Raw genomic sequence first — 14,434 nt, 5'->3', positions numbered from 1 at the left:
TAAATTATGTACATTAAAATATTTTGAAAGAAATATCTTTGATTCAAAGTGGCGGTTGTGTTTTGGATTGATGTCCAATATAACCTGCAGTCACTGTTCATAATACACAGGTAAGTTGGATAACTTTAGATGTACCACTAACCACTGCCATTACAAACAGGACTTTGTTCAGCAGCGGAAACTTGCGCCTTAAATGTTACGTTTGTTTCCTAATACTTTAAAAAACTGAATAATTTACTAATCGAGTCACATCTGGGGCTATGTCTAAATTAAGTTAAAAGTATAACTGTTCTAATTTGACAATTATGTCATTAATCAAACTTGTTACCAAAATTATTATGGTATTTTGTGGTCTATGTATATAACATTCGCTCGAACGATGAAAGTAAACATCGTGTGGAAACCAGCTAGATCCAAATATGCGACGGCGTGTGTGAGGCACAGGAGGCTGATCACCTACGTGTCTATTAGATTTACAAATGTTCATGAAACAGATACAGGAATCAGAGACCCACCCCTAAAAAGGTTGTAACGCGACTGATTTTTTCTATTTAACCAAACTAATCACTCGTCAAAATGTAACTTGTTTTGCATTTGAGTTGTTGTTGTGTAATTTTTATTTTACGTCGCTAGTGGGACCTTGTGGGTCTAGTTACTAAAACTGGCCCAAAATAAAACATACATATAAATTATTAAAGTAAATTAATTAATTATTAATAAATCTTGAAAATTTCTACAATAATGTAACCCGCAATAAAACTGATAACTTGGCTTAGGGCTGTCTGCAACGATCTAGAAGGATCATTAATAAAACCTGAGCTAAAGTAAACACTTACTAAACATAATGATAAAAATAATAAAGCTTTTTATTTTTTTATTTACAATTAAATAACTATAAACAAATTCTTAACTCTAGTTTTTAGAACCCAACCCAAGGCAACCCTTCCAAAGCAAGTTACACTTGTTTACCCTTCATAACATACACTTTATATTTAGCTGATGATTTACATAGAATAGAATAGAATATATTACTAATATATAGTTTTGTATACAGGACGCAAAACCTTCAAAGTTGGCCAGCTCCCGTACCCACATATCGCTCAGCATCGCCCGGGAGCTCCTACAAAAAATCTGTATCAATGATATTTCAAAATCCAAATCCTGTGAAAATCTTCATGTACTGTAAACTCGTCACGAATTTAAAACATACTTAGTCTATACTTGTTAAAGTAGTTTTAACAATTTCAGTGAACGGACATTTATACTTCTGATAAATTTTGGCAATGTATTATTGTTCAAGGATTATTTTGCATTGCTCATTAAACTCAAAATAACTTTATTCATCTAGGTAATCGAGTCGAGTAAAGGTACACTTATGAACGTCAGAAAATAAGTAAAATTAATTGTAAATTTACATTGACTACCAGTTCGCAAGTCGAGGGCGTAGAGCAGGCAAGAAGAACTGGCAAGAAACTTTCTGCCACTTTTAAATCGCTAAGTTTTTACTCATACAAATTCCACATCACATAAGTGTAATACCACAAACAGCTATTGGTTTGTTCCTTATCACTCGGCATATATATAAATGAGATGAAACATTAGATAACTCCTTCGGCTTCAAACAACGGTAACTAAAGAATAAAACATGTTTGTCAATATGATTCGCAATTCTTACTGGGAAAACCTCGTTAACATTGCAACAGCCATTATTTGTTTAGTCTCGTAAACGTCACGCGGTTCGAGACTTTTATGTTTATAATTTCGTGTTCAGTTTCTATACAAACTGAACGAACTAAATACCGGCTTTGGATGAAATTGTATTTTTATTTATTAATTAAAAATATTTTTATTTACTGTCACAACAAAGGATTCACAGACAAAACAATGTAGCAACAACAAAATCGAATGCTGAAAATGTTAATCTATATGGAGAGGGCGGACAAAAGCATTTTTAATTTTTTGTTTTCTTTATGAAAACAATGTCTAGACAGGGCGAGACAAGATAATAGAATAAACACAATGCAATTGCTTTCCTGACGGTTACGAATGAACAAGGTTACGCAGGTCAATATGTTTACTTACTTTATATAAAGGAAATTAGAAATTGTTGGCAAACATCACCTTATGTTTATTTATTTACTACATACCATACTAAGATTGCCAACACAAGAAGGATTAAATATTCTTCATAACAGTCGAAGTATAAAAACTGCAATCAAAACAATTCACTGAAAGGCCTATTCCAGACATTATATTAGTAGTAGGTTCCCATTGTGACGAGTTCTTCAACAAATAACTTTATTTCCATCTCCTCTCAGCTCAATTATCTCTTTATAGAGCTATAGATGGAGTAAAAACTCTAAGGAATTATTTATTCCAATATTTTGTCAGCCAAATAACGTACTATATCCAGATTTCATACTGCGTAGAAGTTTCACAACTTTACTTATGACGTGTAAACGTAGCAGTTTCGCTACGTCATCTAATATAACGGCACAAAATTAGGAGCAAATAACTTGTACAATAGGAAACTTTTGTTAGAACTTTTTATTGTATAGATTCTAATTATATGTTTCTGAATGAGTTGTGTAACTTGTGTTGTACGACCTAAAGGAATATTCGATATTTGAATTTTGTTTTACAATTTTAAACTTCGAGCACAGATTACTAATACTATATTTTAGGGTTTCAAATACATTTATTCTTTAACCGTCTCTTTCTTTTCTGTGTCTACCATTGTATGAGGGTTCATATGTGGAGGAAGAATGTAGTACGCATTCTTTAAGGAAAACTCCTCAAGTAGTCTAGCCATTGACTGGGCAGAAGGCGTCAGTCTAGTCGAGAAGTTGTATATACCCTTAGTAGTGGAAATAACTTTGTTAACGCGATTCAGGCTATGCGTCATCATACAAATTATACGCTCAAATCGTAACTGTTGCGCCATATAAACACGTACTTCATATAAAGATAGAAATCTTTTAATATAAATAAATATACTATAACCCTCTTAATTATAACAACTAAATCTAACACGGTTTTAACTGATGTACCTTTTCCTCTTTAAATTTACTTTAAAATGAAGTTATTACAGATCACCTTGTCAGAACAACACGATCATATACTTTATTAATTAATTCCTATTGAATACTTTTAATTGTGTTTAACTTATTACTATAAATTAAATCGATTTCTATTAATTATATATAGATGTTTAGAATAGTTATTGTTAATATCAGTATTATAACAAATTACGCTTGCACTTTGACATTCATATTCTTAGAAAACTAAAACTAATATTGTATTAAACCATAAATAATAAACATGAAATTATTATAGACTATAACACATTGTCTACAGATTAAGAGAGTTTATGATATTTGTTGACAATTGACATATTTTGTCAATGGACAATTTATTTTTATGCTATATGACATTTTTTTTTATTTTCAATCAGCCCTAATATAATAAGTGAATCGGCCGGAATACTGACAGTCTTCTAGAATATGGTGAGGTTTTAGTCGTCTCAGAACTCACGTTCTATGGTTGTTTGATAAATTTAAAGAATTATATTTATATATTTATGACACTTTATTATTAATTACTATTTTAAAAATACTGCCACACTCACAATCATTTTTGTATTAAAAATTATATGAAAGTAATCTAAGAATATGAACGTCATTAAATTAAGATGTTAACTGTTAGAATATTCACTATTTTTCTATTCAAAACAAACTTTCTACGACTTTTGTAAGGTATTTATAACTATTAGTAAGGAAGAACAAAGCTCAATAAATCGTAAATTTTAAGTTTTGTTTTTATCATTAAAAAACAAGAGCGCCGATAATTCATATGTACCTATATAAACCTTTATATGTGTCATTCTACACTACAAAACAAATTTTAACATAAAATAAAAAATCATACAAAATAAACGAAATTAAAGTAATTCAATTACATACGGGATTTTTTAGGCTTAACCACTCACGGCACGATACAAAGTTGGTTTTTAAACATAGTCTATGTGACGATTACCAACGATCATTAAAATATATTATGTGTAAACAATGAAGCACGTTTAATCTGAAAAACGTTTCCATTTGGAGACGATTATATAATTTACCTAGTTTTTTACGTCTTGCTGTTTGTTCTTCACTACTACAAATATCCATTTCCTTATAGTGGGAGAAAGAGCTTTAAATGTAGTTTTCCCGTACGTTTAGTATATACATTGTTATAATCCAGACACTTCCTTCGTAGATTTTTGATTATTTGATTATATAGAGACCTACATTTTATTGTCATTGTATACCTTAGATTTAAGAGTATATCTGTTAAGTGTATGTTATTTCAATATTATGCGATATTGGTCTGTTTATTACAGTTGTTTAGAAGCTATTTTCCCATTAAAAAAAAGGTATTATAAGCTAATGTAGCGTTATCGTGACAAAACAAGACTTTATTTATGAGTTACATACACAATCGAAACTTAGATCTAAGTTTGACTCCCATATGTCAACAACGTAAACGGGATTCCTACTAAGTCACGACCCGCGGGCGTACCCATAACAGTGGTGGCAAAGAATTATTAATTATTATGTTGTTAATCACTGCAACTGCAGGTCGTGTATATGATATTTTTTTAATCGAAATAAAATAATGGTAAATTATTAACCAAGCTTTGAATTTGTATAATATGAGCAGACCGATATCGTTATACGCCACTCAAAGTCTGATTCTTCTTAGTTATAACGTCTTCAAAAGAAAATGGATTACATTTATTTTATGGTTTATTTTCTCGTTAAAAATTTTCTCAATAGAATAGACAAATTATTGTATTATTTGACAGTTCACGAAGCGTTCATAAATATTATATCATGGTAAAATCGTGTTTGTAACTGATTTATCCCAAAAACATTTTAGAAGTTACCTTAACAAAGATGTTCTTAACACGTAATTGCGCAAGTTTCTACTTGTTGGGCTATAGAGAAAAAACAGTTCCGCAGCCAATTTATTTGCCGGAAACTCGATATATGATTTTTATCTGTGTTATAAGTCAGAATCTACATTAAGCTGTTCAGTCATAAAGCATCCATTTTCTTTTGAAAACTTAGTAGAGATGTTAATATTTTTGGTGTTTAAATACTATTTATGTAACTTGAAATAGTTGAAAATAAATGTATAATTTGAAAATAATTCGTTTTATTACATCCTGAAGAACTGATATTGAGATTTCAAGTATGATGTGATACTAATAGTAATTAGAACATAAGAGATTTATTTTAAACCCACTCACCCTTGTCGAGATTCACTTAAATTGCGTGTGATCTAGTGTGTCTTTAAAATATCATTATATTAATACGGAGTTGCTTGCTAAATCCGTAACCACTGCAGTACTAGGTTGACTACAATAAAATATCCATTTTACACGCCTGTCTCGTGTTTGTGCTTATCGTTTAATGGCCCAGTAAAATTGTGATGAAAAATAATTCGGTGGACATTTCCAGTAACTCCACGGAGACATTTCGCTTTGTTATATTCCTTATGCAACTTCTTCGATACAAAACATCTAAATATTGCGGGCTACTCGATTGTGAGGAAGTTGTATGGATCTGGTCAGCGCTGCGCCTGATTTGTAAGTTCTCACGTCATATTCACAGTTATATATTTTATAAGTGTTTGATTGTCTTCATTAAAACATGTGGAATAAATAAAATAAAAGGCAACGCATTTTCTAATGATATATCATAGATGATAATAGTGTCATATGAAAGTCAACATATGAAATTCAGTATTACTTTTAACTCCCAGTGAGTTACACGATAATACTAAGGGCGTTAGCTACGGCTTATTTTGAGAAGGTAAATGTTCCTTTTTTACTATAAAAAATATAATTGAAAGAGTTCTCAAGTTTTCCCATTCAGACGCTCCAACACTCGAAGATTTTTTCCATTATAATTAATGACACGTTCCACAGAAGAGACAAAATATGACTGCACTCGTGGGAAATAAAAACAAAACCATTATATTGCCTTAGTTGGGAAAAAGTTAAAATAAATTTTGAACAAGGACGATCTGTCCTTGATGTTATTGCCTTTCTCTATAAATAGACACCAATATTTCTCAATTTTAAGTAGTCATTTGAGATTTACTTTGAACTGACAAAATGTCGGGTTCAGGTCAGTTTTAATACCTAATACAAGAACTTTTTGTAAATATTTTAATCTATAACTGTTGAATTTTGTGTTTTTCTTCTGTTTATGATAAAAAAATTAATAGTTGCATTAAAGTAATCTGACATAGTGGCTTATTTAGTTAAATAAATAAATTATTATTTAATTAATGGCCGTAAGTCAAGGCTGAATATTTTGCTCATACAAGGTTTATAGGCGTGGTGATTTCTTGAATCATCGGAGTTACGACTGAAGTATAGCCATATAGCAAACATAAAATAAAATATAATTAAGTACATATACTAAGTCTGGGCATCGATAATGTTACAATTGAAAATTAACAAAATATTACATTTGAATTCAGAATGTCATTTTTAAAAAGCATTGTTATCGTTATTATATATTACTGTTATTAATGGCTTGAATCAACCGTGCTAGGGACAAGAAAAAGATGCTGCGTCACCGAACATGCCTCGACAATGGTTACATCTGCCTCCCCTTTATCCTTCCCTCTGATTCAAGAATTTGTCTATAAAATTATCACACCACTATCTAGCTCAGACAGCACCATCTAGTAAATAAAATGATATTTATATTCTCTAATCACTACAAACGCTGACTTGTTTGAATGCTATCTAGCGGTACGTAGTAAAGATTTCATTTGAATCCGAAATTTCTTATTAACAAATTATTATTTACACTTAATTGTTTATATTGGAAAGATTTAAGATAAGTTTTAACAAAACTTTACTTCAATTAAATCTTGAACATTTCCCTAAATTAAATGATATCAAGAAATCCTTCTTACCAGTGGCGCTATCACACTAAAGCTAGCATTTTCGGAATAATTATTTTTATATGAACATCGCTGGTCTATTACTTTAATTGTCTTTGACTACAAGAAGCCGCAATAAGTACATTTACAACTTTGTATTGTCATGATCACAAATAGCACATGTATCAATCATTTCGAATTTTGTTTTTTTTTAGATGTCTTTTATATCTATCCAACTATTTATTAATTTGAGCAGTAAATCAGACGACTTAATATTCATAAATTCATCGATCTTGTCACAAAGGAAAGAGCGTAACAATTCTTAAGAGGCAGGAAGACCAACGCACTCACAAACACTCTCGCATTGAGAGTGTCTAAGAGCCGCCGTATCACATAACAACATGAGCTTTCTGTGATATCATTTTTTTTAAATTGGTTTGGCTCGTAATTAGTTCTTTAGATCCAAAAAGTAGTACCAAGTAAGGTGCTGTAGTAATATTGTATTCGTTTTACTTAGGATAATTATGTAGAAGTGTCAGTAGCAGTAGTATAAGTTTGGCTATAATAAAACAAATAATTCGAATGTCCAACAGGCGTCAGTTGATGTTTACAGCGTTTCATAATAACAGCACTGCCAACATTACTCTTCTATAAAGAAAATAAAAATAGCCTTTATTCGAGGATTATACATAATTATGATAAAGGTACACTGCCAGAGGGACCAAACTTTATGAATTTGTTTTGATATTATTTTTAATATTTTTTAATTAAAATGAAACTTTATCGGCGTTGGAAAAAAAATACCGGCACATTTTTCGAATTCAAAAAGAGATTTGAAGCTATTAACAAAAATATATAATAACGATAACAATGATAGTAATAATTCTATTACAATTAATGAAATTCTATAATAATCTTAGTAGTAATAAGGTAAAATGAAATAATTGTATCATTTGCATTCGTGTCTATGATAATAAAAGCCTTTTGCTAAACTTTATCTTATATAACTTTATTTAACCAATTTCTGTAAAGTAGCATATAGTAGATCATTTTTCTAAACTTTATAGATTATATATATATATATATATATTAAAAACTTAAACCTCATTAAGAGCATGATAAACATACGGTAAGTTGTAAGATTGTTGTTAATATATATCAATATTCTCATTGTTGGCGACTCTATTATTATAAGATAAATAATAATATTTTTGGCAGGTCATAAGTAGAAATTGAGTATGAGTTATAAGTTTGATGAGAATATTGTTGATAGCTTATAAGTAGAAATTAAGTATGTGATATAAGTTCTATAATTAAAATATGTTAATAATTTAAGTATGAAAAATGGTTAATAAATAAATGAATAAAATGCTTCGCCGAACAAAAGGGTCGCATAGCTCTCGTCGCGGTATACCGACGCAGATGTTTGTAAGCGCAGCTCTCGTCGCGGTATACTGTTCGAGTACTTAAGCTCGGCGAGATCTACGCAAAACTCTCTTTCCTCTCTCCTCTGGGACCCACGAATAATCGGCGAAGCAAGAAACAAGATCAAGGCGCAGTTTCATTTCAAGACAACGTCAAACAATTACGCACTAGCAGGGGTGCGTGGGTTAAGGCGGTGCCAGCACTACGTCAAACCGTCTTGACAAAACGTACGAAGTCAATCCCCACCGGTATGCAAAACCGCGCCGAGGAACTTTGGTTACTGCACGGGCGTATTCATACGACATAAACGTAACGACGACTTAAACGTAATATCCCGTGCAGGCCCGAGTACCTGAGGTGTCGTAGGGATTGGCAACAATAGTGGTACGTACGAAGTCAATCCCCACCGGTATTCAAAGCCGCGCCGAGGAACTTTGGTTACTGCACGGGTGTTTTCAAACGAACACATAAACGTATTATCCCGTGCAGGCTTGAGTCTCTGAGGCGTCGTGGAGGTTGGCATTCAACACTCATCAAGGTTATTCTTGTAATATCCTATCAAAAGTAGCAGATAAACTATCCGTTGAAACCTTCAATTACCTAAAACAGAATGTTTGTGCGATTTTCTTTACTATTAAAAATATTATTCTATTGAGTTAGGTAGCAATCAGCGGCAAAAGCATACTCGTCGAGTCACTCTGTGTAATTACTTCTTCAATTCCAACTCACTACAGTTTGCCGTTGTTCTGTTTTAATATTTCGTTTAACGAGAATGCAGTTATAGACTACTCTCGATATATCTTTTGTTTTCTTGGTGTAAAAGAGATCAAAGATTATTTTATTAGTGTGTGTATAGGATTTTTTGAACTATAAATTGTGTTTAGTGAGGATAGGCCTTCTATATAATTTTTGTCGCCGGGTTGCTATTGCTATATAAGTGAACAAAAAGGAATGCCTGGACACTTTGGCGGTAATGGTGATTCCTGTCTGCCTCGGATGCACTTGATCTTGCCATTGGAACTGCACACATGTCTTGCGCATTAATTTTTTTATACAAACAACTATTAACAGCTAATTACCAAGGCGATAGTTGGGTGTACAATACGATATTTATGTTTAATAAAATAATTAAAAAAGTATAAATCGCTTCAAGTACGTCCAACGACTTTTTAAGGAGGCTTGCCAAATATTCGTCATACCCGCAAATAAGATTCGTTACCGCCGTTACAATTAGCCGTTGAAATCTTGAAGAATAATACATTAATTACATTAATTACTCAAAAATCCCTAAACACTTTAACCACGTTAACTTTAACTTTAACCAGCAGGCTGTAACTCTTAATTGTAATTTATTTCGTAATATTACAGCTAACAAAATTTATATATAGGAATCAAACAATTACACTAAAAATATAGCCAAAGATGGAATACATAACATAAAAGGGAAAAAGCAAAATAAATTATTCAATACGTTTAACCAAGTAAATATTTGGCTGTGATGATGTTAAAGTGAGGGTATGTCCGTGAAGGTGTGTATGCGAGTTATATTCATGATGCAGGCGGTTTTGCGCTATGTATATTCTTAATACTAATTTTAACGATATTAAATGATAACTTAAATAAGTCAAAGCATAAATATTAGTCGTTCTATGTCTGTGCAGCGCGATACAAAACTGAGTTTTTTGCACATAGTATAGTAAATGATAATACAGTTGGTATAGGCATCTTGCCTGCATCACCACCACGCTTCTTTAAATTAGTTATAACGACAAACTAGGTACATGATAAATGCAGGTTTTCACCGTATCACATACATAGGCGTTGGAACGCTCTACCTCAGTGTTTAGTTGAGTGTTAAAGCTGTAAAATTTATCTTTTAACACAAAAACTATTTAATTTATTATTTCCTTTCGTCACTCAACGAGTAAGCATCGCAATACAGCGAGAAAATGCTGCCAGCGTTAAAGGCACACTGCCACGGGACCAAACTTTTTAAATTTGTAATATTTATTTCGTTAAGTTAATTGTAAAAAAAGAATATTTGATTGTTATGATAACTAATAAACATTCATTTAATATATTCAAACGTATAAATTACAATTGTTATTTAAATCAGTGGTCATTCTTTATATTTGATAAATAATAGACATTATTAAAAAAATATTGACATATTTTTGTCTCGGAAATGGTTTATTTAGCGGAAATTAACACTCCATTTCCTGTCAGTTTTCACATCAACACAGTTCACTTGTCTTTACTGACGCAGCGCTTGCGTAAAATGTCATATTTGGACGTACTGTTTTTGTTTTTTTTATAACATATTAATAATCTATAGGAGTGTGTCATGCTGAGGTATTTCGTCTTCCATACGCGAGGTTTAATGAACTTTAAATCCACAAATATTTCTACTGAAAGCCTTCTGCCGGTGAGTTAATATGAAAATCAAAAACTTAAATAGCAATAACTATTTATTAATAAAATCATATGAATGTATTCGAGGCAAAATAGTGCCTAGTTAATAAGCATTTCTTGCATGGTGTTTATTATGTATTTTACTTTGCAATTCAGTTAAAAAAAACTGATTTTTTAAAAATATAATTGTCTAATATGTAAAAATGTATGAGAACAATTTCTTAGGTCCCCATCCATAATACTTATTAAGTCTCCTTTAATTCTTCGTTCTCAACTTTGTCTCCGGCCGTCCACGGGCCTTGTTCTGCAGGTTGAAATTTCCAGTCGAACGAAACGAAATCATTTTGTGCTGGAACCAAAAATGTACTGCGTCTTCTTTTATGACACCCTTAATCCTTCGAGCCGGTTATGCAGCATTAGTGTTACTGTGGAACTCGTACTCGTGAATAACGCGATATTTCATGTTTTCTAGTTTATAAATAGAGTGACGGAAAGAAAAAAAAAACAACGGGAAAATGAAATGTATGTTTTTGCACAAATGCACGAGCTAAATAGCTGCATAAAATTGAATTTGGAATCCCTAATCAAAGAGCAGATACTTGAGGTCAAAGTGGCCAGTACGGCAAAACGTCAATTTCATATCTAAGGACCTAATATTAATAGCAAAAATAATCGACTTAGCATATTTAAACACCGAAGCAAAAAAATAAATTAATTACGTGTGTACAATTTAATAAAAAAATAACAAAACTCAGAAGCCACGTCGTGAAGTCACGAGTTTGTATAACACAAATAATTGTGAACAAATTGGCAAGACAATGAGAGGCGAAAGCGTTTCATTCGATTCGAAGTCACTTTTCACTTTGACGGGATTTAGAAGTTCACGGATGGTATAATTTATAACGTGTAACCATTTTCCGCGTATTTTCATATGAATTTTCGGCTGTCAGTTTTGTCATATGAATTTTTATATTTTTTGAGATTCTCCTTATATAAGACATCAAATATTTAATATTATACTAGCGGATCCGACAGACGTTGTTCAGAACGAGACACTCGCCTAGATAACTCCTAAACAAATTGACATCTTTTTAAAATTTTAAAAATATTACGATATGCATTTTAGAGAAAAGAGATAAATTACCGATACATACACTTAAAGTAATATTTATTACATTTAGTATCATTTTCTATCTTGCCGCGAGGTGTATATTCCGATATCTCCGAAAGAGATCCTATACCACGGAAAAGGAAACAACTTCATTTGATCCTAACAAAAATGCATGGAAAGTTTCTAATTAATAAGTTTTTTATTGGTTTATTTATACGCAAAGTTCTAAACAACTTTCTCGGCGTGACTAACAGAAATTATACATTAGCGCTACACAACTTCCATTTTAACCTCACACCACATACGTCTTTAACATGTAGACCGAACCTTGTGTTTTCTAATGTTATATTCGTTTAATGTTCGATTTGTGCCAATAGCAGTTTAACTCCATTGATTGAACTCCCTACTTGGGGGTTTTCCGACCAAATTTAGGGGAATCAAGATGTCGGAAGATGTCTTGAACTTAATTTACCTCCCTACAAGATACTAATTTATACAATTTATACTAAACCATGCTGCCCTCGATGGCTATAACTGAAATATAAAATGGATACTCGGAGATCGAAATTTTATATTAATTGAATGTATTTTTGATACTTCTTTAGAATTACCTCTCTAAGCGAGTGTTTTATTTATGTAACTAGAGGCAAAAGGGCAGATAAAAATTAATAACGCGATGAAGTTTTATTTATATTTATAAGTCACAAGAATTGATCTATAATTGATCTTCTAAAAAGTCACTTTAGTAATGAGGTTCTACTAAGCTATTGCATTGGAAACCACTTCTTACTGACCTTTCCATATTTCTTCAGCTAGGGTTGGTATATCAGAGGTTTTATTTAATATAAAAAAATCTACTGCCTTTAACACATGTTTACATCTTCAATAAATTGAATAGACTGCTAAATAGCTACCCAACAACGTCTACAATTTAAAACGGCTAAAGGACTGTTATTGAGACCTAACAGCACGTAGTTTACACCTTCATAATCATTACATTACACTCACTTTTTTACTCGCATGCACCCACACATTCACCCATGTGTGTTAAGCGTTGCGTAAAAAAATTGGAGAAAATTGTAACTGAAAAACTATTTAACCTTTGTTATGGTATTAGTTTGATATCGAAGAGCTGGGAACTCTGACATAGGTATTTTTAGTTAAAAGTGTTTTTAAATCATACGCATTGTAACGCATTGTTTTAACGAATGAACACCTGTTTTAAATAAAAGAAACAAAATTTTGTTCATCTCAAACGATACATAGATTAACAAAATATTGAAATTATATAAATTACTAAGATTACTAAGCGTATAAAGAAAAAAAAAACTTTTTAATAAAAATCATAATACATAGCTTCAATCCGTTTAAAAAGTGTTTTCTTAATGTGTAAATGCGATGTTAACAAAAGACAACATTACTAAGCGTAATTATTTATTTCAATCTGTCAATAATAAAGCAATCATTACTAAGCGATGACAGCTTTGTTAGGTTAAGTTAGACAAGGTGAGTCGATTACCCATTTTGGGTACGAATTAAACACATTTTTGCACAATTTTGGTCATTATTCCTTATAGATCCTCCTTCCTTATAGATCTTCTAACTCTAACACTCCCCATGTTAGGGTTAGAGGAATATATAACAGAAAGCTCCAGTACATAAAGTATTTCAAGTAACAACCCTGCATTATAAACGTACTTATTAGTACGTAGGGGATCAATGCTAAATTTATTAGGGTTCGAAAGAGCGTTTGATCAGCAAGGTCAAGGATTTTGCGTATTTTCCTTATTTCCCTAGCATCGCGATATATATTATTTTATTGATTTAGAAAATTTCTTCCCTTATTAATGGGATTTATTAACTTTGTATATTTATTGAAACATTATAATTATTTCAGAAATACTTATTTTGACATTATGCTCTGAGCAAGGATACTGTAATATAACTGTTAACGTTTTTACTAAAATTTACTTGCAAAATTACCACAACTTCGGTTTGTATGGCATTCACATATGTTGACGTCGAATCGAGGTTATAATATTCGGGTGGGTGTAAAACATGGAAGGTCACCAAAGACATCTTGCACCGACTCCAAGGCTTCGTCAACCGCCATCCTCGCCGTATTCTGGGCATCTACTGGCTCGAGAAGATCTCTAACGAGCAACTTTAGGATTGCTGCCAAGGAACCCCGATTAGCCAGCAGGTCAAGCGACGCAAATCAAAATGGATGGGCTCCACTCCCAAGGGATCCCGATCATATTCCCAAGAAGGCGCTGGATTGGAACCCCCAAGTCAAGCGGAAGCGTGGCCGTCCCAAGCAAACCTGGCGTCGTACTGATGCAAATGAGGCAAAGATATTCGGAATGACTTGGAGCGAGGTGAAATACGAGGCTCAAGACTGAACGTGTTCGAGACTCACTGTGGACGCCTTCTGCCCCATCTACGTTATAGGACTTAATTCAAAGTAAATATTAATTACTAAATACTGTACATATCGTGTTAAAATTTTATCGTTAATGTTATATGTGATAAAAATGA

At 32.0% G+C, this 14,434-nt stretch overlaps 1 protein-coding gene across 1 annotated transcript in view; it reads left to right on the top strand.

Annotated features, from left to right (window-relative positions):
• Positions 1 to 2,677, top strand: part of LOC123707113 — a 55,412-nt gene extending 52,735 nt beyond the window's left edge. Inside the window, exon 9 of the mRNA XM_045656910.1 lies at positions 1,055 to 2,677. Within this exon, the coding sequence (XP_045512866.1) occupies positions 1,055 to 1,186 (132 nt within the window). The 3' untranslated portion in view covers positions 1,187 to 2,677. The remainder of the gene's footprint in view (positions 1 to 1,054) is intronic.
• The last annotated feature ends 11,757 nt before the right edge of the window (positions 2,678 to 14,434 follow it).

Source organism: Pieris brassicae, chromosome 3, assembly GCF_905147105.1.
Source record: "Pieris brassicae chromosome 3, ilPieBrab1.1, whole genome shotgun sequence".
Lineage (NCBI taxonomy): Eukaryota > Metazoa > Arthropoda > Insecta > Lepidoptera > Pieridae > Pieris > Pieris brassicae.
Note: the sequence above shows the minus strand (reverse complement) of the source record. Positions and strands in the feature narration are given on the sequence as shown.